The sequence below is a fragment of the Hemiscyllium ocellatum genome, chromosome 25 (assembly GCF_020745735.1).
Source record: "Hemiscyllium ocellatum isolate sHemOce1 chromosome 25, sHemOce1.pat.X.cur, whole genome shotgun sequence".
NCBI classification, from domain to species: domain Eukaryota; kingdom Metazoa; phylum Chordata; class Chondrichthyes; order Orectolobiformes; family Hemiscylliidae; genus Hemiscyllium; species Hemiscyllium ocellatum.
Genome location: NC_083425.1, coordinates 8,992,562 through 9,018,773, shown reverse-complemented (window position 1 = coordinate 9,018,773; position 26,212 = coordinate 8,992,562). Strand labels below are relative to the sequence as shown.

Sequence of the window (26,212 nt, the reverse complement as noted above, 5' to 3'; positions counted from 1 at the left end):
AATCAACGTTTCAGGCATGAGCCCTTCTTCAGGAATCCTGCTTTTCCAGCAACACATTTTCAGCTCTGATCTCCAGCATCTCCAGTCCTCACTTTCTCCTTTCTCCAATTTAGAACTTCAACTTTTAGACCTGGTCTATCCTTTTCCATCACTATTTTAAAACTAATAGAATTAGTTACAGAAAACTGCAAAAGTAGTAAATTATCCTCATTTACCAATAAAACAACATGTGTTAATATGGATCTGACCTAATATGCAAAGGCCAGCATTTCAGGAAGCACAAGTAACTACCCTGCATCAGGACAAAGAACAATTAAGACAATGAATCAGTTGAGAATGAAGCTAGTAAAAACGTGGAAAAACTACAAGCAGAAAACAATCAAATTCTGGGAAATCAAATCCATGTATTAAGCGCCAAAAGGAATGTTCACTTCATGGACCATTTTCAGAATATTATTGCATAACTGCTTTTTTTCCATTACCAATAAAAGTAATACTGATCTAAACACAGATAATCCATTAATTTACATTAAATCTAAAAAAAAATTCTTAATAATTCAGCGTCCCAAACATTGGTACACTGTGGAATCATTGACATGTTAAGGACCTGTATAACTCATGAGATAGTTTCATACATGTCAAAGGAACTCCCTTGATTGCTGATGACGACATCTCTCGGGGTGGCAGTCATTTAGTGACTCAACAAATATCCACAACTGAAGTGTGTTCTTGAATAGTGAAAGCTATTAACTAAATGAATCCTGTTAAATCAATTAGTAGCATAACCAAGCAAAGTTTTCAGGTTTAACCTATTAATTGATCCTGTGTTAGTTGATCTCAGCTAAAGTGGATATACATGCAATAAAATTAGCTTTGGAGCCACAGGAGGAAGGATGGAAAAATAAGTTTTATACTTTAGCTGAAAGCACACCTGTGAAGAACATGCAGTGCTGGAATCGAATTTAGTTGGTAAGCAATAACCTATAGTCCACAAAGGACAATTGTTGAGTATACCCAAGACAGTCTTTGGATACCAAGGCTTAGGGAGTTATGGTGATCAATGAAATGGAGGTAGATCATCAATCCAGAGATGAGTAACTCCTGGAGAAGACTGGCTACATCGAATGGCTTACCCGTGCTCTTAATTTTTAGGTTTTGCATTTTAACAGAGACTCCAGGAGTCATTCGGTTACCAGCTTTCACCATTCAAGACCACACTTCAGTTGTGGATATTGTTGAGCAACTAAAAGGCTGCCACCTCAGAGGTGTCATCAACAATCAAAGGAGAGTAAAAATGAGGAGAAAATTGGCAAAACATTGTGAACTGTGATAACCATCCTCAAGTACTAACATCAGTCAGGAATGGGGAAAAAAAAATCAATTCCTAACTATTCTGAGGGGTTTAAAGTTAAATTAGAATACCTCCATGCAATGCCAAACGTTGGTCTCGGTGATGGATATGGCCAGATGTCCTGTGCAGGCTTTGCATTGTAGTTAAATCCTGGAACTTCTTGAATACCAGATCGCCTGGCTAATTTCCGTAGGTCATCATTGGGTAGGACAAATATGCTCTTCTTGCTGCTTTTGGTAATAAATTTACGGTATGAAGGCAGGGCCGTGCCAGACCTGGTCTTTTTGGGCCGACAAAACCGCATTAGTTTTACTTTGTCCTTGGTGGAATATTCTTTACTTACTGTCATGGTAGTTGTTGACATCCCACCTGGAGTGGCCACACAGTCAGTCACTGTGGTTGTGACAACAGTTTTTTCTGTAACTGTCACAGCATCCACAGTGCAGTCCAGTTTTGGTGTGGTCACTTTTGTGATTGTTGTGGTTGTAGTTGTAGTTGAACAAACAGCACAATTCTTAAGACAGGACACCACTGATGGAACACTGCTCTGTGGAGAAGAAGCTTCAGTTACATTAACAACAGTTTTGGACTGGGTCGAAATGGTTGTAGTTGTGGTAGTCATTTTAGTAATAATCGTTTTAACCTCATGATCCCCATTGACACCACCCATTTCATTTTCTGATTGCATCCCATTTTGCTCACTGAAGCTTTTATTCAAAGTGGAGTCTGATATTGAAATAAGGGGTGGAGAAGCAGCTTTTTTATGTAGCTGTCCATCTATTTCCAATAGCTTTGCTCTATTTTCAGTCTCTAATGATTTATCCACATCAACATTTAAAAGGCCTGACTCTTTGGATGAATTTACTACCTCAGAAATATTAAGTAACCCTGATTCACTTCCCGGCAATAGTACGGGTTCTAACTTGGGTGGATTCACTTGTGCCTTTATCAGTGGGACTGAATCATCTAACTTCCGTGCCTTGATCTGTGGGTTTGAAATGTCTACACAGGGTGACTTTACCTGCGAGCCTGAATCATCTAATCTAGGTGTCTTTATCCGTGGGATTGAATCACTTATTCTGGGTGCCTTTACTTGAGGGACAGCATCATCTACGCTAGGTGCATTTAGCTGTGGGACTGAATCATCGATTTTGGGTGCATTTACATGTGGAACAGCATTATCTATGCTGGGTGCCTTTGCTTGGGAGCCAGCGTCATCAGACCTTGGTGCTTTTAACTGTGGGACAGGATCTAACTTGGATGATTTCATGTGTGGGATGGCATCATCTAGCCTGGGTGCCTTCAATTGGGACACTACATTATCATTATTTGCTATTATATTATCTTGAACCTTGGAATGTGCAGCTATTACAGTCCTTCCTTCTACTCTATTTGACTTTTCCTCGAGGTCAACTATGGTAATATCCCCATTCATAACCAGCCTGACCAGTGGATCTCTTGCTGATGACTTTGTTTCATTTTCAGAGTTCACTTTGATGCTGCTCTTTTCTTTAAGATGTTCTATATTATTAACAGCAACACCTGATGCTTCAGTTGGCACCAGTTCAGAGTTTTTCGTAACAGTTGATTTTGATTCCACAACAACTTTTCCATTAACCTGATCAACTCGGTACTGATGCTCTAGTTTATCTACTGTTTGCATTTCAGAAATCTTAGTTTCCATATTGTCATCTATGTCCATTTTTTCAAGGCACTGACTTTCAATACTATTGCTTTCCTTGTGGACATGTAATTCTTTTATACCATTCTCCTCAATAATCATTGATTCAACACATTTTTCAGCAATTGCTTCATTGGTTTGTGGCTCGATCTTTTCAGGATAGACAATTCCAAGAATCTCTTTATTTATCTTAATTTCAGGGTTGTTTCGTTCAATGTTTTCATCAGTTTCCATTAGACCACTACTCCCTTCAACAATACCCATTTCCATCTTTGTGCTTAGATTGTCATGGTTTCCTCCTCCTACCAATGGCTCACAGATCTTGCCAACTTGTTCATTTTTCACATCAGAACTATTATTTACAGAATTTTTCCCCATAACCAACTGCATGCAGCTGCCTTCGGCTCCATTTTCTTGATTTTTTAAATGCAGGTCATTGGATTCATTGCTTGTGACCACCGATTCAATATTATTCTCAGTGGCATCCTTCGTAAGTTTTTGGTTTGATTTGGTATTGTCAATATCTGGATCCTTTAAGGGTGCTAAAACTGGATTATTTTCTTGGACCGATGCTTCACTTTTCTCGATAGCATTTTCTTGAACTGATGCCATTGAGCTTTCAAAGGTGAGCTTTGGAGAGATCTGATCCATATGTTCTTTTTCCTGTACTGCTGCAGGTTTCTTCTGAATACAGCTTCCAATCTGATCAGGTTTCTGTGGTTCAGTTGCACCTTTGTGTTCTTTTTTCTGCAATTTCATTAAAGCTTCTTGTTTCAGTTTTTCTTGACGTTGCTTCTCTTCCATTGTGAACTGTTTTATTCGCCGATCCAGCAATCCATCCAATTTTGATGTTTTTACTCTCTTTTTATACCAAGTCCTGAGTTGAAAGGCTTCACTCACATTGATAAGATCAGTAGAGATATTGCTTTCCTGTTCTTGTGAATTGGATTTCGTTCTGGACTCATCCAAATTCATTGGTTCATCCTTTATGAACTTATCACCATCAGTTCTGATACTTTCACTGTTCTCTAAAAGAAGAAAAAGCAAATAGTTAGCATTTAGAGTTGCATAATGGGAAACTGCCCTCCCTCAAAGTTTTCTGAAAGACATTTCCCAGTCTGACCATGTGTCAGTCCAACGAAGTGGCCAGGTGACTTAACGAGTAACCTCAGAGTGAATCGTTTAAGTTGACCTAGATGCAAGGAACTTTAAGGAAAGGGTTAGAGAAACAAAAGACAATGGGAAAGAGTTAACTTACGTCAAACAGCGTAAACTTTGTTGTAGGAGAGAAAACTGGATTCACTCACAGGGCATCAAATCTCAAATTAGAGCAGAAAATTCGCACTTGCCCAAATTAGTGAGAAAAAGCAGAATTTCAAGCAAAACTCTCCAAGAGATCACAATCTAGTCTCTTTTTTTTTGAATTGTTACATTATCACAAATGAGCAAAGCTAACCAAGATCATTCAACACTCATGGATTTCAATTTCATCAACTACTTCTTCTCTTTTTCCTGTTCTATTTCATTACAGAATTGCTGGATTAAAATAGCATGCAGTGTACTCGTAAGTCAGAACATCTGTGCATATGGTAACTGTCTCAGTTGCTTAATAATTAGTTAAATTACTTTCATTTAACTTGCATTCCAGAAAGATCAATTCCCAATACAAAATACATCAATGTGTGATATCAATGTGGATTCAAGTGATGTCACTGTACTAATTTCGACTTGTCAATTCATGATATTCACATTTTTATGCACACTTCATGAAGTTTCTACCACACAAGTAACACCTATACCTTCCAAACAGATGGTCATACATGTTGAAAGTCTCATTTCCACATGCACCCGATTTATTCTTGTATATCCTGCAAATATAGCATTTAGCAAAGCACTGGTACAGCTTAGTGGAAGCTCTTCCAAGTCTCACTACTTGGCAGTAAGACAGGACCACAAAAGATTCCACAATTGATATATCGCTAAATGCAAAGCAACAGATAATCTCCATATACTCCTCTTCCATGTCACTGAATTAATGCATTTCAGAATCATCTACAAATCTACCAAGATAATTGGGGCTTGTGATATATGCAATATATTCAATGGGGAATATACAGAATGGAAATAACCTGGTTTTTAAAAATAACAGGCATTTGTTAATAGTAAGGGGTTGCCTTATGTTAATTAACTATACAACTGAGGCATATAACATTATTACCTCTCTTTGGAGTTTGTGATGACACAGGATTTGTGTCAATTTCCATTACTTCCTCCTTTTCTTCTACTTTGTCTTCCTCTTCTGACTTTATCTCAAATGACTTATCTGTGACTGTGTCATTCTCTGGCAGATCTTTAGAGTCTTGAGATGATTGATGTTTCTGACAGCCTTCAGACTCCATTTTTACTGTAGAAGAACATTCATCTTGATCCAGTTTTGCATTACCTTTCTGGTCACCTAATAGATTGGCAAACCCCTTCGTATTTTAGGCAGATGAACACATATTCCTAAACCATTAACTCTAATAGTAAATTTTAAGAATCTAATTTGAATCACAATTGTAATCAGGATCAAACACAAGCTGCAGAATCACCACTCTTAGAGCATGATTGAGTGTAATAATGATTTGGAGGTGCCGGTGTTGGAATGGACTGGACCAGGTTATGGTCCAACAGGTTTATTTGGAAGCACTAGCTTTCAGAGCACTGCTCCTTAATCAGATGGTTGTGGAATACAAGATTTTAAGACACAGAATTTATAGCAAAAGTTTAGTGTGACGTAACTGAAATTATATATCGAAAAAGACCTGTAAAGCATTTCAGAATGACCATATTGGTTTCAGTTCTTTCGTATGTAAATTGCAAAACTTTTTTCTATAAAAAAGTTACATTCTCAAGTGAATTTTAACAATTGGTGTCATGTCAGCCCAGATAATGCATTGAAGGTGTGAGCTGCCATGTGTGAGACTGTTTATGCCACAATGGTCAGACTGATTCTAATCTAAAAAACAGATTTACAGAATCTTACAAGGATTTACATAGTTTTTGAGCAAAGTAAAATGTAATTTGGTTTACATTTTACGAGTATAATAATGTTAGCAAGTTTTGAGAACATTTGTAAGCTCAGTTTGAGGTTCTGAATGTAGGTTTGCTCACTGAGCTGGAAGGTTCGTTTTTACGAAAACGCTTCATGAAAACAAACCTTCCAGCTCAGCAGGCAAACCTACATCCAGTAATAATATTAAATACAGTAAAAGCACTCAAATTTGCATTTAAAATATTTAGTTCAGGTTTATCTTGAAAGATTTTCATACTGCAATTTTTTTAACATCAGAATTTATAAAGAAATTAGACTTGAGAGCACAAGTAGGGCACATGGTCCATTGAGCCTACTCCACCATTCAATGGCTGATCTGGTGTGGTCCCGTGCCCTAATTCCTGTTTGCATCCCATAAACACTGAATCCTTGTCCATCAAAAATATTAACAATATGGCCTTGAATAAATTAAAGATGCAATTTTCACAACTTTCTGGGAAGAGAACTCGTCATTCAAACAACACTCATAGAAAACTGTTCCCTTCATCTATGTGTCAAAAAGGAGATCTCTTATTCATAAGCAGAGACTTTTTTCTTCAAATTCAACAACAGCAGTTTACAACACAATCTCATTTTTCAGTTACTGAGATGTGAATTGTCAATATATTAAAAATGATGAATGCTCAACAATGAAGAAAGATTGCACAGCACAATCAACCACAGGTGGAGCTGAAACATACCTTCCAGCTCTTTCCGATAATGTGCATTCGTATTTCCAGGTAGCCGAGGCACAAAACGATGGACATGAGTTTTACTAATCCACATCCAACCACCATATCCCGTTACACGATATTCTTCTCCCTTTTGTTTCCATACCTGTATTAATGTCAAGTTAAATTTATGCAGTTTAAGTAAAAAAATTATTGCACTTTCTCTCCTCTATCATATCTCTAGTCCCTGATGACATCACCAAAGCGGAAAAGGCTTCGAATTATACTTCTTTTTAATGAGTGATTATCCAATTGGCAGGTCTGTATAAATATTCCAGTGCTTTGGAGTTGAGAATATCATTACTCTAGCAGACAGCTAACAATTGACTCACCTTAAGTGTAGAGTCTTATAGCTCAACCATACTGTTGAATCTTTAACTGTCAACTCAACTATTTCATTTAATTATTTTTGTATCAAAGATCAACAACTTATGTTCTTGATAAGTCATGAGAAAATATCGATAATTAGTGGTAACCTGACAACCTACCTGATGCTTTACAGGGAAAGTATATTTCACCCAAGTAGCTTGCTGCATAACTTCCTCTTCCTCTTGTTTCCGCTCTCGCTTTTTAATTTTTTCCTTTTCTTCTCTTTCAACTGACGTTAATCGATAAAACCTGTGATCAATGCAGGAATATTATCTTAGTTTTCTACAGACTCAAGTAAAGATATATGCCTCAATGAGAATCCATGATGACTACTCGAAAACTACACCAGATTATCCAACTTTTTTTTTATTTCTAGTTTCACAGGTCATTGATAACCAGTGATGGCTATTTTAGAGATTACGATTTAGAAGCACAGAACACAATTCAAATAAAACCTGTAAACTATATTGCAGTGTCAAACATATTGGTATTAAATACCTTTACTTGTCATTTTAAATACCTATATTTATTATATCCCAGCTAGATCACATGGTTTTGGAACAATGGCTCCCAATAATTTTTCCTATTTTTGACCCCCTTCATGCCATGCATTATCCTGTCAACAGACCAGACCGATAATGACAACTGGAGATATGTGGGGAAAAAAGTACATGAGAGGTACTTCACATCACATCAATCCCTCAGAAAATACAGGTAAAGCAGTACATTAATTTTTTTTAAAGATACTAGATTACCTAGTGTCATTCTGTATTTTATTTATAATGGAAAATAAAAGCACATTCTGATTAAGTTTTTGGTAGGATATTCTATCTTCCTATTTAATGGTTAAAAAAAAGGTGATCAACCTTTATTCACTTTTTTTTAAAAAAGCAGCCTGCAAGAATAATTAAGTATTCAGCTAAGGTTATACCAAAAAAATAGAAAAGGCAACAAAATTAAGCAAAATCACCTTGTATGCCCTAATGAATCTCGCCAGACTGGAAGCATGACAACAGGTTTGATTGCACACTCAAGGATTGCAAGAGCTAGTGCAAATTCCCTTGGTTTACTGCACATCTGGACTGCTTTTATCCAATTGGATCTGAAAAAATTATTCAAACAAAGTTGATTATTGCACATACATCAGTAAAATTAACAATGCAAGTTTATTCTGCCTCTGAAGTTGGTAAAACCTGCAAAATCAATATATGGAGTTCACTGAACATTCTCCATTTACTTGGAAGAGAATATCTTGAATAATATAAGCTCAACACCATTCATGGCAAAGCAGTCTCCTTGGATGGCACACTATCATCCTCTTCCATCACCAGTGTACAGTGGCATGTGTATCATCTACAAGATGCACTGCAGCAATTCACTAAAGCTCTGCAATGACATCTTCCAAACTTAGAACCTCTCCCCTGTTAGAAGGGCAAGGGTAGTTGATGGCTGGACAGATGGCAATGTGTGGACACTGTACTAGTACTCCAGAATTTCAGTCAAATGCTCTAGGTCATAGGTTCAAATCCCATAATGGCAGCAAGTGGAAAGGTAGCTGACAGATTGATGTGACAGAATGGAGTTCCATTTCATGGATCACAGGCTCATAAGTAGTGGGAGCAAGAGGTCAAATATGGAAAGATGTTTTACATATCAAAAGAGTAAGTCAAGAAAAGACTGATACAGGAAATTAAGACAAGAATGTCAGGAAGGAGCAGAAACAAAAATAAAATCAACCTTGGATTACACCAGTCAAGACTTAATGTTAAAAGATAACTATAAAGGCTCCTTATCCATTATGGACACACAGTATATTCAAAAATAAATAAATCGATAGCACACTTTGAAGTAAATAAATACAACTGATAACCAAGAGAGAGACATGGCTTCAGGATGACAAGGACTGGGTTCTTAATATTATTTAGGGAAATATGACCTTCAAGAATTCAGGAAGCCAGATGGAAGCGTAACTCTGTCATCAAGGATGCATTTACGTAACAGTTAGAAATAGTCATGGTTGAGGAGATCAGGATGTAGAATCAGTTTGATTGGAGGTACTGAATAGGAGGAGGAAGAAGTGGTCCACATGCCCCGTTACAATGATCACAATGTGGGACAAAGTATACAAGAAATATTGGATGTTTCTGATAAAGCAACCACATTAATCACAGCTAATCTTAAAGTAAGTAGAAAGATCAAATTGGCAATAGAAAATGTGCATCAGGAATTCATAAATTGCTTTCAGATTGTTCCTTAGTTTCTGGAACTGTCAGAATAAAATAAAGCAAAGAACTGCAGATACTGGAGATATGAAATAAAAACAAATTACGGGTAAAACTCAGCAGGCCTGGCAGCATCTGTGAAGAGAAAACAGGGTTAATGTTTTGAGTCTGGTGATTCTTCGTCAGAAACATTACAGAACTCCAAATGTTAACTCTGCTTTCTCTCCACAGATGCTGCCAGATCTGCAGGTTATATTAGACTTGCTATTGCATAATGTGACATAATTAACTCATGACCTCAGAGTTAAAGTCATCCTCGGTAGCAGTAATTTGCATTGGTTTGGATTCATGTCCAAGATCCCTCTGTTCCACTACACACCTTAAGGCCCTACCATTCAACATGAAACTCCTGCCTTAATTTAACATTCCAAAATGCAACATCTCAAACTCTCTTATCTCTCTTAAACTCTTTTTGCCATTTCTCGGCCCACCTCCCCAGCTGATAAAGGCCCTGGTGCAATTTCTGATAACCTTCCTCACTGTCCATGATGCTGCATATTTTAGTGTCATCTGCAAATTTACTAATCATGCCTTGTACATGCTCATCCAAATCACTGACGTAGATAACAAACAGTAATGGGCCCAACAGTGACCCCCGCCCCCCCCCCCCCCCCCCCCAGAGGCACTCCACTAGTCACAGGCCTCCAGTCTGACATGCATCCTCTCACTATTACTGTTAGCTTCCTACAATCAAACTAATTTTGTATCCAGTTTGCCAGGTCCCCCTGGATTTCATGCAATCTAACCTTTCAAAGCAGCCTACCACATGGAACCTTATAAAAGTACCACCCTGCCCTCATTAACCTTCCTGGTCAAAGAAGTTAACAATTTTGAGGGGCATGATCTCCCATTCACAAAGCCATGTTGACTACTCCTAATCAAACCCTGCCTTTCCAAATGCACACATATCTCCCAGAAACTTCTTAAGTCACTTACCCACCACAGATGTTAAGCTTACCAGTCTATAGTTCTCAGGCTTTTCATTGAAGCCCTTCTTGAATAATGGCTATCCTCCAGTTTTCCAGGATCTCACCCTTGGCTAACGATGATGCAGAAATATCAGCTAGGGCCCCACAAATTTCTTCTCTAGACTCTTGCAGTTTTCTTGGATATATCTGGTCAGGACCAGGAGATTTATCCACTTTCATACATTCTAATTCATCCAACACCTCTACTGAGATATGCACTGTGCCCAAGATATCACCACGAATTTCCCCAAGTTCCCAAGACTTCATGTCTTTGCCCATAGTAAACACAGCTGAGAAATAATCATTTAGAACCTTGCCCATCTCCTGCAGTCCTCCACATAAATGCCCACTTTGGTCCTTGAGGGGCCCTATGCTCTCTCTAGATATTATTTTTCTTTTAATATACTTCAAGTACCTCTTCAGATTCGCCCTAATCTTCTCAGCCAAGGCTATCTCATCCCCCCCGTTTGCCCTCCTGATTTCCTTCTTCAGTGGACTCCTGCATTCCCTGTATACCACCAGGATTTCCCCGATTGCAGTTATCTCTACCTGAGCCACACCACCTCCTTTTTTTCTGACTAAAGCCTCACTTTTTCCTGTCATCTAGGGTTCCCTATTCCTGCCAACCTTGCCCTTTACCCTCAGAGGAACATATAGACCTTAAACTTTAGTTGCATCACTTTTAAAGTCCTCCCACTTTGCCTGTAAGCACACTACTCCAATCAACCCCTGCAAGCTCCTGTCTAATTCTACTAAAATTCACCTTGCTCCAATATAGAATTCAAACCTGTGGACCAGTTTTGTCCCTCTCCATAACTATTTTAAAAAGTAATACAACTATGGTCACTGGTCCCAAAGTCCTCCCTCACTGTCACCTCAATCACCTGTACCGCCCTATTTCCCAAGAGTAGGTCGAGTTTTGCCTCTTCCTCTGATCCCCATTGATTATTTGGGGCCTATAGTACCACCATCTCCTCTTTATTTCTTAGCTCCATTCACAAAGCCTCAAAGATGTGCCTTGGACTTAAGCTGCTTTCATCTGAAAACTAGGCTGAAATCCACTAAACAGGACAACCTCTGTTATTTGAACATTGATTATTCGAATTTCGGATTATCCAAACAAGATCTCAAGGTCCCAATGCTTGGGTAATCCGAACATTCAATTATCCAAACAAAATACTCCTTGCCTGCGTCGTTTGAATAATCAAGGTAGCCAAAACAGTTTCAAATATTGAACATTAGATGGTGTCCTCTATCATTTCAACATACATCACATTGCCAGTTATCTCTATAAACATTCTTTGCTGAAATTGTAATATTGTCTATTGAATTCAAACTCAAAAGAAAATCAAGCAGCATAAAAGTACAATCTATAAACACGCAAAGAAACTAATTCCATTCACCTATGTGAAGCCCAGTTAGGATGCAGGAATGAGGATGGGATATTATTCTCCAGCTGGATAATGGTCAGTCTTAAAGTAGATATTGTAAGTACTTTTGACCCATGCACAGCACCATTCCACTTGAACTCGCCTGCAGGGGTCATGCAGAACTTATGTGAAAGATGCCTTCGTTTGTCATGATCTTCTCGGTGCTGATGCTTGTTGAGCGCCAAGGTGCTGGTGCTGTATTGGTTTTGGTAGACACGATACTTTCCCTCTTGACCCAACTTGAACAAGTTGTTCACAATTCCCTTCATCACCAGATCTTTCCTTGTACTCAGACGAGAAACTTCCCCTTGTGAATTCACCACCAGGACCTGAAAAGTAAATAAGCTCAACATGCCATTTTATATTAATACATGCTCCAAATTCTACACTGTTTCCAGTTCAATATAAATATCTATAAACAGTTTAAGCTGAATTTACAGCCATCTTGAGAAGGTAGTTAAACTTCAAAATTTCTGGAAGAGGGAGCATTGGTGATTAAGGAAGTATTAATAACATTGCTGTATTCCCTTCTCCTCCACTGCTGCCAGGAAGACAAATAAATGGATGTCTTCATGTAAACATCTAGAAGTTGCAGTGGGGGATCGGAGAGAGGCAGCATGAATAAAATTTGCATGAGGTGGAGTTGATGGCCTAAAAATCTTTTACTTGCTCCACAATTTATGTTCTTGCAGTAAATGTGGTAAGCAACAAAATATTTCAAAGATCTAAGATTTACAGGTAATTCGAAAGAATACCTAAAGTTACCTTGGGTTTAAAAAGAAATTTAGTTGATCGATGTATACCTTTACGTGTTGTTTGCAATGCCATTCAATTTATATCTAGGATCATGTACAAGCTGGTCTCTCACCTCTCTGCCTTCCTTAAATGATTTATTTGCTTCATGCACGGCAGCTGCAGCCTGGGCGCTCTTAAGCTGACTCAACTTGCTGTCAGGGTTCCGTAACCTTGTGACCATCCGAGTAGGGATAGATGATCCTTTACCAGCTCCAGAGGAATCACCATTTTCACCGTATGTTTTATCACCGCTGAATTCTGCTGATTCTACAGCAAACAATTACAATTGAGTTATCAATGATAATGCATAATTTACTCAAACAATCTTAGTTATATTGTTACACATCATATTCTACTCATTTGTATTTTTTTTAATGATAGGAGACGAGAGTCTACCATTACTTAATTCCCACTTTTCCATAGATCACAACATAACAAAAATATTTATTCCAGTTACCATGACCAATTAAACATCAAATCTCTGTCAGGATTTAAACACGCTATATCAAGCAGATTTCATAATGAACACAATTATTTATGTATCAAAAGGTGCAATATCTGGTTATCCTTCTAAATATCCAAAAACTCTCATGTATGCAAACACAAAACGCAAACATATATATATTCTTAAAGTTAAAAAAAGAGATTTCTCAGCAGAGATTGGTGTTCTAAAATCAAACACTGGCCAAAGTGTTAATTAAGTTCAGTCTTGGACTGAGCACATGCACCTGAAGGTTATGGGGAAGGAAGTATCTCAAAATCTTTTCTCTCAGAGGCCAATCAAGTTGGAGAATTCTTTACTGCCAAGTATTATCAAAGCTTGATCATTAAGTATATTCAGGCCTAAGACAGATTTTTTCCTCATCATTAAGGAGATCAAGAGTTATAGCGATAAAGCAGGAAAGTGGAACTGAGGATTCTCAGATCAGAATGATCTCATCGAATGTTGCAGCAGACTCTATGATCTACTTCTGGGTATGATCTTCTGGTATTTCTTGACGTCACAACGTTAAAGCGCAGGGTGTTCTAAACTCTGTTGTTCTAGTGTTCCGGCATGTGAGGCCATTACTAATGATGCACAATTATCTTTGAAGCTTTCCAGCACAATTTGTTCAGAAAGTGCAATCTTGAGATGCTCTTTTGACACTTTCAGAAGAAATTCATAAACCCAAAGTACCTATTTCTCCTGGAAATATGTCACAACACGTCCAAACAGCCTGATTAAAATAACTTCCCTTCCAACTCAGCTCATTCTTTGTAGCCTTCCCTCCGAATGAGACAGATAAAACACAAGAACCTTCTCCAAGCCAGTGACTGTTCAAAAGACTGGGAGGCACGGTGGCATGGGAGGCACGGTGGCACAGTGGTTAGCACCGCTGCCTCACAGCGCCAGGGACCTGGGTTCAATTCCCGACTCAGGCGACTGACTGTGTGGAGTTTGCACGTTCTCCCCGTGTCTGCGTGGGTTTCCTCCGGGTTCTCTGGTTTCCTCCCACAGTCCAAAGATGTGCGGGTCAGGTGAATTGGCCATGCTAAATTGCCCATAGTGTTAGGTAAGGGGTATTGGTGGGTTGCGCTTCGGCGGGTCGATGTGGACTTGTTGGGCCGAAGGGCCTGTTTCCACACTGTAATTAATCTAATCTAATCTAAAAAAAAACCACACGTAACTAGGTCGAAAGCTGAACAAGCAATTCATCATCAGTCATGCTATTTCTAAGAACCCTCATTTTGAAACAAAAACTCCAATGACATTAGACGCCTTCCAATAACCTCTTAAGGAAACCATTCTAGGTGCTTCCACAAAACTTTAAACGAATCCTTTTCCGCAATCTTCGCGGAATGAAACACGAAAAGTTTTCAGAATACATTTGATTTTATTTAACTTCGGGAAACTTCTTCAAAAGTAACAGTTCCATAATACTAGGTTTTTGGTTTTTAACATGAATCAAGGTTATGTGAATGTTACTTGACAGTCTAAGATGCATTACTTCTCTGAACCATTCTGGTGAGTATCTGTTGATCTGGGAGATGGGGGGGGTTCAGGAGTTGTTTATTGTGCCATTACCATTAACAATACACATTTCAGACATTTTTCAAATGAAGAACTTGTCCATCTTTTTCGGATTTCATCGCACATGTGGACTTATGATTCTATGACTGACGTTGGTACTTTCTAGCAAGTGCAAGCCTTCAGAATTAAATAAAGCTGTGCTTTCATAAGCTGTCTCAAAACTTAAAAGGTACAAGAAAATCATATGCACATGAGATTCAATAAGAAATCACCTAGGCAGTTTCCAAAAAGTTTGGAGAAACATACTAAAGCTCTATATGATACATGATTCATTGAAGTAATTAATTTGGTTGAGGAAATCCCCTATAGCAATCAACTCTAAGCTGTCTTCTGCAATAGATTTAGCTTTTTTAATGCAACATTAATTATAAAGCCATTTTTTTCCAACTGTGGAATCAACAAACAATAGCACACAGATACAAATGGATTTAAAAAGTGTCTTTCCATCAATTGACTCACTAAGAGTGTTATAGGAATCCCTTCATGTCATGTTGAAGATTTTAAGCTCAAACTTGCATTTTTTTTTAAAAAGTAATTAAGAAAAGTATTTTCCACAATACATGTAAAATAAGGATGAAAACAGTTATCTATATAAGGTCAACGGGGTGGTGACAGCCTAGTCGTATTAGTGCTAAACTGTTGACCCAGACAGCAAGGTAATGCTCCAGAGACCTGGGTTCAAATTCTGCCATGGCACTTAATGAATTTGAAATCAATAAATATATGGAACTAAGCGTCTAACGATAAGTAACTCTGAAATTCAGGAGTACACATCCAGGAAAGATGTTAAAAGCACGAGAAATCTATTAAAATACTTGCAATAGTGTAGTGTATCAGTGCACCAAACCATTGATCACAAGATTGTAGGTTTATGTTCCCAATTTCCCATATATGTAAATGCTTGTAAGAAAATGGACTAAAAAATTACATTGTGGGAGAAAAGAGGGGAAATAATACAGATACTTTAGGAGATGGTTGCTCAGGAGTGAGGTAAACAACTCAATTTTCTCAGCCAAGTATTTTCCATGTTCTTTAGACAGTTAACTGCAACTCACACTCTACTTAGGTTCGAGCATGCATCAAGATCATTATTATCCCGAGTGAGAAGAATCTCCATATTCAGGTGTAGCTCTAGATGCCACTGTAATCAGTAGTATGAATCTATATTGCCCATGAGTGCGCTGTTAGGCCACCTATTAAATATTCCTGTATTGCTTCAGGACCTTTGACTCTTGGAATAATCATCTTCTTGACATACTTTAAAACTATAATTGTAATCCCCTGTACAGAAATTAGCAAAGGTTCATATGATTTCATGAAAAAAAATACAAAACTTCAGTTTTGTCAATTTTTTTGGGGCCAGAGTTGAATTAGTAAATACAATCTTGACCAGAACTGGTTCTGCCAAAAACTTGCTATTGGTCCTGATTTCAATTATTCAAATTACATGATGGATTAAGAAGTCAACATTTTGATAGAAATAATTAAGTTCACCTGTTTCATCCTGGCCATTTCCTGAAGACTGAGAGGATCCCTCCATATTCTCTAAATCTTCAATCATTTTGAAACTGGTATCCTGAGTGGTTGTGTCATTAGACAAATCCACATTGCTGGTGCTATCATCAGCAGGTGACGGTGACGATGTAGCTTTCACAACAGTGTTTGCAGCATCAGTGGAAGTCTCAACAGCATCTTCTGAAGTGGTGGAAAATAATGACAAATTGGTTTACTAAACATGAAAAGTAATCCAAATATGTTTCTTCACAACCAGTGGCAATAAATTGCAATCAAAGGCACTGGACAATAGAATCAACCAACCACAATGAAAGTATGAACACTGTTTGGCAGAGTTTAATAATCAATCCATTCAACAGAGCTCAAATTTTCTTAACTTCTTATTTGAATGACATGCAGGACGTAACCATTTAAATTATACTAACCAAGATCTTCATTTACAAGATTATTCTTAATTATGCAAAAGCAGAGTAGACTGTGACAACATTAGTTCTTTCCAATCCATTGATGTTTAAACCAGTTGAAAACATCACAGTTTGATATCAAACAAGTCTCAGATTTGTTATAAATCCTATTCAATCTGCTCACCTCCCCTTTCTACACCCTAGTGCTCCTTTTTCTGGTTGCTGACCCATACTTCAGTACAGTGCCATGGCCGCCTGGAACTCATCAAGATTGCCATCCTTCAAACAAAACCATAAGACCAGGCAGATATTTAACATTATCCCAAACTTGTCCTTAACTAATGGCCTATTTCTCAGTGCAAATAAAAGCACTGAATACCAATTAGAAGTGAAGATGACTGATTTGACTTTTCCTGGTCTGGATGACGAAGCAAGTTGTAGTAGTCCCACTACCATCCCTGCAGAAATGTCAAATTAAGACCTACCCAGTTTGCATGATGGTCTATATTCCCAGTGAACTATTTGGAAACAGAGTCAATTATGATTCCCTTCTGCATTTTAAAGAATTTTGAACAATTAAATTATTCAATGAAAATGTAGGAGGGGAAAGAATTAGCCATTCAAATACAAAAGGGCTCATGCAGTGAATTTTAAAAAGATATAATCATAGAAAGAAAGGTGCTTTAATCACAGACCCAGTAGTACAATATACCATGCACTTAGGCAGCAAGGAAATTCTAAATATATGCAGTCACAAAAGCTCATCCAAAATATACATGAAGAATAACCCTTTCAGGGATGGGACTCAAAGCAGTCTTGAGGGTTGCATGGCCAACTATTTCTTAAATGAACTCCATGGCCAATAAACTTTAAAGATTGTTTTCTACTGCAAGATCACCAACTAAGAAAGATCGCAATAACAAATTACCCAATGAAGCATTCTGAAATGATTATATATTCAGCATCCAAAAACCTGCAGAATACTGGGATGCTGTCCATGTTTTCTTCCACACTTCGTTCTTGAACTTGACTGTCTAAGGGGACTGGTACCAAATAGAAGTTGCGGGACTGGTCTTGTGCAAAAATTGTCCATTAACGGGGGAAACACTCAAAGCAAATTCCTTCTTGGAAAACATCTCTTGGTTGTAAAATTTAATAATATTCATAGTTTATCCAGGACCTACAGAAGTCATTCCACAATCTTAGATCTCATATCACTACAGTTCCAACCACTTGCTGAATCCACTGTTTAAATTTTCTAGATATTTCAATATTCTTCCCATAAAATAGTAGTCAAAGCGACGCATACCAAAACTATGACTTAACCACTACTTTGATTCTGAGTCAGAGTCATAGAGTCATAGAGATGTACAGCATGGAAACAAACCCTTTGGTCCAACTCACCCAGGCCGAACAAATATCCCAACACAATCTAGTCCCAACTGCCAGCACCCGGCACATATCCCTCCAAACCCTTCCTATTCATGTACCCATCCAAATGCCTCTTAAATGTTGCAATTGTACCAGCCTCCACCACTTCCTCTGGCAGTTCATTCCATACCTGTACCATCTTCTGCGTGAAAAAATTGCCCCTTAGGTCTCTTTCATCTTTCTCCTCACACCCTATGCCCTCTGGTTCTGGACTTCCCTACCCCAGGGAAAAATCTTTGCCTATTTACCCTATCCATGCCCCTCATAATTTTGCAAACCGTTATAAGGTCACCCCTCAGCCTCCGACGCTCCAGGGAAAACAGCCCTAGTCTATTCAACCCCTCCCTATAGCTCAAATTCTCCAACCCAGGCAACATCCTTGTAAATCTTTTCTGAACCCTTTCAAGTTTCACAACATCTTTCTGAGACGAAGGAGACCAGAACTGCACGCAATATTCCAACAGTGGCCTAACCAATGTCCTATACAGCTGCAACATGACCTCTCAACTCCTGTACTCAATACTCTGATCAATAAAGGAAAGCACATCAAACGCTTTCTTCACTATCCTATCTACCTGCGATTCCACTTTCAAGGAGCTACAAACCTGCACTCCAAGGTCTCTTTGTTCAGCAACACTCCCTAGGACCTTACCATTAAATGTATAAATCCTGCTAAGAGTTGCTTTCCCAAAATGCAGCATCTCGCATTTATCTAAATTAAACTCCATCTGCCACTTCTCAGCCCAATGGCCCATCTGATCAAGATCCCACTGTAATCTGAGGTAACCTTCTTCGCTGTCCACTACACCTCAATTTACAATGATTTATCATCATGAAATTTAATGCTGCAGACATTTTTTCTTTCGGCGTTTCATATGTGCATTCCACCAGCTTATGTCCTCAAGTATTTTATAGTTCGCACTTATATTTATCTAATTTTGCCTCATTTTGAGCAACGTTTCTTGATATCTATAATACTTTCCAGATATATTGTTTTGGCTATTACTGTCCTGTGCAAAATTAAGGTTTTAATTTACCTTAATTAATGTAAAGATAAGGATAATCTCAACCAGGTTTTTGATGGGCGAGAGTCCTTTGTTAAGTAAAAAATAATTTTGTTCTAAATTTTTTTTAGTCAGATAAATCACAAGAATGGTTAGTGTGAGATATTGAAACATTTACATTAGCACAGGTGTGGTGCTGTTCTAGGATTGGGTCAGAGACCAGTGGAAGACTTTTACTGAATTATATCTTGCCCGAATGCTGCCAAGCCGAGAAAATATTAATAATGGTAAAAAGCATGTTACTTCTAAATGCTAACCTGAAACAAATGTTTCCAAACTTATATTTAAATGTAATCAAAATACATGCCAAAAAGGGGACACTGAAGTTCATAGAAATTGCACTGTGAAACTTGTTTTGCAGCTGTTAACAAAACAAACTAATGATCAAAGCAAGGCGCATGCAATGCTCTTTGCTGTAAGTGAAAGAAATAATGAGACAGAGCCAACATTGCAAAACAATTATGTACGAATCTTTGTAAAACTAGTTTCAAACCAATAGTTCTTCAACAATAACCACCATATGATATTTTTATTTCTCATCATTCATGAAACATAGTCCCTGAATTTCAGCATTATCGAATGTTTGTTTCAAATATAAACTTTATGTATGAAGTATTAAAATAAGCTAAAAGTAAAATCTGTTAGAACAAGTTGACATGAAAATCATCTCCAAACTATCAATATCCAGAAATTCAGATACAATCCTTAATAAAAAGGAACATTACTCTGGTTTATTATTTACTCCTTAGGGGAAAAATGCATGCAATTTTTCTCAAGAACCTTAATGATGTGTTCATCAACAATATCAATATTTGAAACAAAAGTCATAATAGTTGTCAAAAATGACAGGAAATTTAAGATATACTTCTTTGAAGATGATACCTGCTAACCATAATAATTGAAGATTAAGTTGAAAACGTTATGTCAACAAGTTAGCAGAGACATTAATTTGAATCATTTGGGACTCATTGGTAGGGCCTGATATTTGACAGGATAATATCTACAAAAGATTTTCCTCCTTCAGGGACTATTGCTTTGCAGATCAATTATCCAATCAGAGATAACATTACACATACACAATAATTTTCCATCATGCACAAACTAAACTTAAGAAATGTTTGTGTTTGACATGGTGTAAAACAATAATGGTCTACTGAAAACAATTACACACACACTCATTGACGCAACCCATTGCCTAGTCTTGTATTGAAATATACAAGCCAGCGATAGATCTTGTTTACAGATAGCAGGTTTCAGACATGCCAACAGTGGAAGCAGCATAAATCAGTCTTAGTATCCCTGACATGGTCAGAGAACTTGTTAATTAGTGTTCATACTTGTGCCCAATAACCAGCCTGAAATTGTACTGGAGTGCACGCTGAGTGAGGACATTTGGGTGTGCAATTCGAAAGCAAAAAGATGAAAATCTAAACTTAAAGAAAAAGAAAGATGAAATAACTGCAATTAAACTGGAGTCAAATCACTTAAGGTATAAGTTAAGAGATTTTTTTGGCATGTAAGGCAGGGTAAAGTCCTCCTAACAGCAAAGATAGATTTGACTGCCAACTTCTGATTTAAAAATTAGTAATGTCAGTAAATCATTTGCATTACCAACTTAGTAATTAATAGATTCATTAACAGCCAATTAGAACTGCAGCCTGCAAGCAAAGAACATGAACACAAAAAAAGTGATGCATGATTCCAAAGATGGAGGTAGTACATTCACTCAGATGATGATCGAGAAAAGATCTGCTCCCCCCACACAGAGGTATGATGAGTCACCTTCTGTACCTGTTCTATCCAGGGGGAGCTGTACTGATTCGACCGCCAGTTTCTTCTCCTCGGTCAGCTTCTCAGCTTGAGGATTTGCTAGCTCTGTCTCTCCAGTGTCCTTCGCTGGGCAAGGCTTATTTTCATCTGCAGAAGCATTTTGGCTGCTGCCATCGCTCTTCAAAGTCCCTGAATTTTCAGAGCTACAATTATCGACACTAGGTGTGGGGTCTATAGCAAAATGCAGAACACAAGCACCACCTTTTGAATATGTCCCTGACCATAAGTCTAAAGAAATACCTTAGACATTTTGCACGTCATATTTTGAGAATATCCAAATTAAGAAATGTCACTCATTTCACTATGTTACAATACGGATACACAAACACAGTCATGTTTAATATACAGCATGTACAACTGATTTGGTTTGTTGTGTTTAAAACTGTCTAATACAAGTAGATTTTTTCAGCATAGCTATCAGACACCATCCTGGCATTCTCTTCTGCCCAAGCTAAAACAACTACTCAAAGCAAATGTGAAATGCATACTTCCAAAGATGACAACTTGAAATTTTTCTCAACATTAGTAATTTTTGACAAGATCACATCCAAACAACCTTGAGGCCATAAACAATTTTGAATCTCTATTCTGAGTTAGTACTACTAAACAGTGAATAAAGTTAAAATCCAGCTTGTTTAGTCCTTTGGTGTTAATTAGATTAATTTTTACTGAATTGGTACTAAATAAGTTGCATAATAACTACCACTATTCATATTCTTCCACTGCTACCACTACAATCACCACTGAACATGAAACAATTTTTTTCTCATAATTTGCACATTATTTTCTCCCAAGAACAAAAAAGTCATGTTGTGTGAACTCACTGACTTCCATAATTCTACAGATATTGGAATATTGTGCTGGTGAAACCAACACATCAATAAGGTAAACACAACTCAATGATACAGAAAATGTGGGTCTCAGAATCTATATATAATTAAAATCAAATCAGCTTCAACTTAAAGTCCCATGCATCTGCTGGAATTTTGTGGTTTGTCAATAAAGTGTCATGAAGCACGAATCTTCAAAGTTCCAAATAAACCTCAATTAATAAGACTGATATAAACATCATGTAGATGGTTTTAAAAATGAACAACTCTATCTTTTATTTGTGTACATATAATCCACAATTATCCTCAGTACTACAGTTCAAATCTAGCTACATTACCACTATTATGGTGATCAGAATTAACATTGTATAGATGTGATTTGAAACTCACCAAGTTTTATAATTAACAGGAAAAGTGTTTCTACTGCATGAATTAAGTGGTGACATCAACTGATTGTTAACCTTGTAAGACTTCACAGGGGTAAAACACTATTTACCTTCTGTGCCTTTTGCCTGAAGATTTTCTTCAGCCTCTTTACTATCTTTGTCCTTCTCTTCAGTTTGCTCTTCTGACGTTTCATTATTTCTCTCAATCTCCATTTGGCTATTATCCCCAGTTTCTCTCTTGGCCTTCTCTGCTTGTTCTGCTGCCTTTTGCTTAACTTCCTCCATCTCTGCTTCTTGTTTTGCTTTCTGCCGCTCCAAAATTTCCTCTGAGGAAGACAGTGCAGATTTATTTTAGTACTACAGACAGGCTGACTGTGCTATTTTATATAGCATTTAAAAAAAGCACTTCCAAGTTGATGCCCAAAATGCTAATACTGTACCTCTAACCAGACTGAATAATGCTCAATTTGTATCAAATTCATGTCACCAATCTCAGCATAAAAACTCAACAGCTCTTTGGACCTACAATCAAAGGAAGGAATAATGTGCAAAAACTACAAGACAATTCTTGCTCATTATTTAGAATGCAAGGAATATTTGTAAAGATAGTTGATAAACATTTCAGTTTTGTGATTCAAATGAACACTAATTCAGTATTTCTCAAAAAAGTTTTTTTTCCCCCAAAGGAAAGAGTATCCAATCTATATAACCAGTCACAAAGTAATAATTACTTAATTAGAATCTTCAATTCATTAACAGCAGATTAAATTATTTCAAATAACAAGTCAGAACCATACAGCATAAAAAAAATTGGTAAATCTTAGACACAGCATAGGATTAGAAACAACGTATTTTTACAAATGATTTGAACACAAGAACAAGGAGTAGGAGTAGGCAATTCAGCTGAAGCCTGCTTCGTCATTTGAGGCGACTGCAGCTGATGTCATCTCAACCTCAACTCAACTTTCTTGCCTGCTTTTCAAACCATTACTAATTAAAAGTCTATCTCCTCAAATTCAATATTCTGGAGTAGTGACTTCAACATATTCACAAACTTTTGAGAGAAGTAATTTCTCTTCTGCTTTAAATCTGTTATGCCTTTCTGTAAAACTATAAGCTCTCACCTTACATCGCTCCACGAGTCAACATCCTTTCTACATCTACATTGTCTTTATAATCTTATATACTTCAATTGGATCAACTCTCAGTTTTCTAAACTCTAAAGACTATAACCCTAAAATGCTCAATCTCTCTTCTTAAGTCAAGCTCATCTCCAGAATCAAGAATTAAGAACTAGGAGGAAGAGACAATTCGCCCTTGATCAAGTAACAGATTCAGTGCCTTAATATTCTGGCATTCCTACAAACTACTTCATTGGTCAGGGGAGTGAAAAGAAAAGGTGTGTGAGGGGGGCAACACTAATGAAAAAAGACACGACCTACTCTCACTAGTATCCTTACATACAGATGAGGAAGGACACCACTTTCCTAGAAGCATGGCATTCCAACCAGAACTCTATCAACAAACACATCGACTTGGACCCCATTTCCCATGCTCTGAGAAAGACAATGGGAACTGACAACACTAACCCAAGGAAACCTGAACACAAATAGAAAGCGGAAAACTTACCCCAGTGCTTCACCGGAGGTTCACTAATGATGTATCGTTGCCATACTAGGTCACATCTGAAAACAAACTTTCCAGCTCAGTGAGCAAACTTACACCCAGAATCTCAACCTTGGTGACAAATTTTCTCAAAGCTCGCTAACAAAGACTGGCCAGATGGTTCACAGTGGAAAAGATTCTTGGATTACAGGAGGATACAGATAGATTCGTCAGCTCAATGGCAGATGGTATTTATCACTGATAAGTGTGAGATTATGTACCTTGGAAGAAAAGAAGTACTCAATGACTGGAAGAACATTAGGAAGCACAGAGAGATTGTTTACACATTCCTCAAGGTAGCTGGAGAGGTTAACAGATCAGTTAATACAGTACAGTATATGTGGTAGTGATTATAAGAACAGGAAAATTAACTTGGAGATGGACAGGATTTTATTAAGCCACAGATACAACTGTGTGTGTAATTTGGTAAGTGGACTATAGGAAGGATGTGATGGCATTGAAGGGGTGCAGAGAAAATTCACCCGAGTGTTGCCTGGGATAGATCAGTCTAGCTATAAAGAGGCGACCACTCAGGAGTGCAAGATTATGAGGGTCATGGACAGTGTGGACAGAAAGCAGCTGTTCCCCTTAACCGAAGGGTCAATATCAAGGCGGCATAATTTTAGATTTAATGGCAGGATTAAAGGGGATTTGAGGAAAAAATAACTTGACCCAGAGTGTGGTGAAAATCTGGAATTCACTGCCTAGAAGGGTGGTTGAGGCAGAAAACCTCACATCCTTTAAAAAGTACTTGGATGAACATTTGAAATGTCATAACATTCAAAGCTATGGGCCAAGTGCTGGAAAGTGGAACTAATGTAATTAGACTAGTTCATTTGTTGGTGTAGACTAAATGGGCCAAAGATCTCTTCTGCACTGCAAGATTCTGTGATTCTTGCTTTTTGTTCACCTTCTTTGCAGCCATAACTTTGTATTCCTTGCTTTGTTTAATCACTCTATGATCTCTGTATATTATGATCTGCTTGCAAAACAAAACTCTTCACTGTACCTTGGTACATGTGACAATAATAAATCAAATCAAATCTAGAAGCATATTTGAAGTCTTCTTCCAGATGGCCATGGAGAAAGATTAAGGTGGTGGAGGTGTACCTGTGACAACACAGCACTGCTACAGCAACGACTTGATCTTCATGTTACAATTGTGGAAGTTTGGACTTTTTTAAAAAAATTGCCTGTACTTCACTGTTACCACCATAAGAGCAGCTTTCAGCAGAGCATCACTAGAAACTGGTCCCAATAAATGATGACCCTACTAAGTGATCTCCATCACCCAGCTGTTCAATGTTGCTACTGGCTCTCAATCAATGTAAAAATCACCACAGCAACTTTGGTTCAATGGACCAATGGGCCAACTAGTTACAATAACAATTTAGGAAGAAGTATTTGGGGAAGTATGAAAGAGGCTGCATGATGGACAGGGTAACAAAAATCAACAAATCAATTCAGAGAAATGTTGAGTAGTGCATTTTGCAGAAAAAGGTAATTGAAGCAAGTATAATAACTTAATGTTAGAAAACAAAGACATTGAAAGGGTATGGATGAAGCTGAATTTGTACATGTTTGGACTATTTAGACCAGAACTGCATCACTATTAATGAATATAGAAATGAAATGCATACAGTGGAGGTGACAGCAAGGATAGGAGGAAGAGGGAGAAACAAAGATATAATCAAAAGACAAATGTCAAAAGCATAAAGGCATAAAAAGGGGGGCAAAACAAAAGTAGGCCAAAATGTAAAATAAAGCTAGAGGTTAAAAAGTCTAAATTCTTTATGCCTTAATGTGTAGAGAATTCACTTTTCTGATTAATAGTACAAATAAATACTAATGCAGTTGTAATTAGACAGATATAAAGGGAAAGGGGGGGGGGAAATAACATTGTTAGATAAGAACAAATCGATAGGAAGGATGGAAACTGACTTAGAAAACCACGATGCTGAATCTGCATGGGTTGAGGTAAGAAACACCAAGGGTCAGAAAATGTTGTCTGCAAGCCCCAGTAGGGAGGTATAAAGGAAGGGACTAAACAAGAAATCCAAGATTCATCCAGTAAACCATTTAAGACAGAGAGGAGGAGAAATTTCTTCACAGTGGTGAACCTGTGGAATTCACTACCACAGGAAACAGGTGAGCCCAAAACTGGTAAGATTTCAAGGATTTGAATGTAGTCCATGGGCAACAGGGATCAAAGCAGGAAGCAGCCACTGAGTTGGAAGACCAGCCAAGATCACGATCAAATGGTGGAACTTGTTCAAAGGGCTGAATGGTTTACTCCTGCTTCTGTTCTCACTTCTAATCCTAGTCTGCTCACTTAG

General features: G+C 37.7%; 1 protein-coding gene across 14 annotated transcripts in view; it reads right to left on the bottom strand.

Moving 5' to 3' along the window:
- Positions 1-26,212, bottom strand: part of bptf (bromodomain PHD finger transcription factor) — a 152,647-nt gene that overhangs the window by 66,904 nt on the left and 59,531 nt on the right. For 9 of the 14 annotated variants that reach the window (XM_060844739.1, XM_060844746.1, XM_060844740.1 and 6 more), the window contains 10 exons: positions 22,322-22,537; positions 20,957-21,166; positions 16,246-16,446; positions 12,754-12,947; positions 11,859-12,214; positions 8,176-8,307; positions 7,325-7,454; positions 6,807-6,942; positions 5,251-5,487; positions 1,423-4,060 (listed from right to left, as the gene is read on the bottom strand). In XM_060844739.1, the coding sequence (XP_060700722.1) occupies positions 1,423-4,060; positions 5,251-5,487; positions 6,807-6,942; positions 7,325-7,454; positions 8,176-8,307; positions 11,859-12,214; positions 12,754-12,947; positions 16,246-16,446; positions 20,957-21,166; positions 22,322-22,537 (4,450 nt within the window). The remainder of the gene's footprint in view (positions 1-1,422; positions 4,061-5,250; positions 5,488-6,806; positions 6,943-7,324; positions 7,455-8,175; positions 8,308-11,858; positions 12,215-12,753; positions 12,948-16,245; positions 16,447-20,956; positions 21,167-22,321; positions 22,538-26,212) is intronic. The other 5 variants (XM_060844748.1, XM_060844749.1, XM_060844750.1 and 2 more) reach the window with 4 other exon arrangements.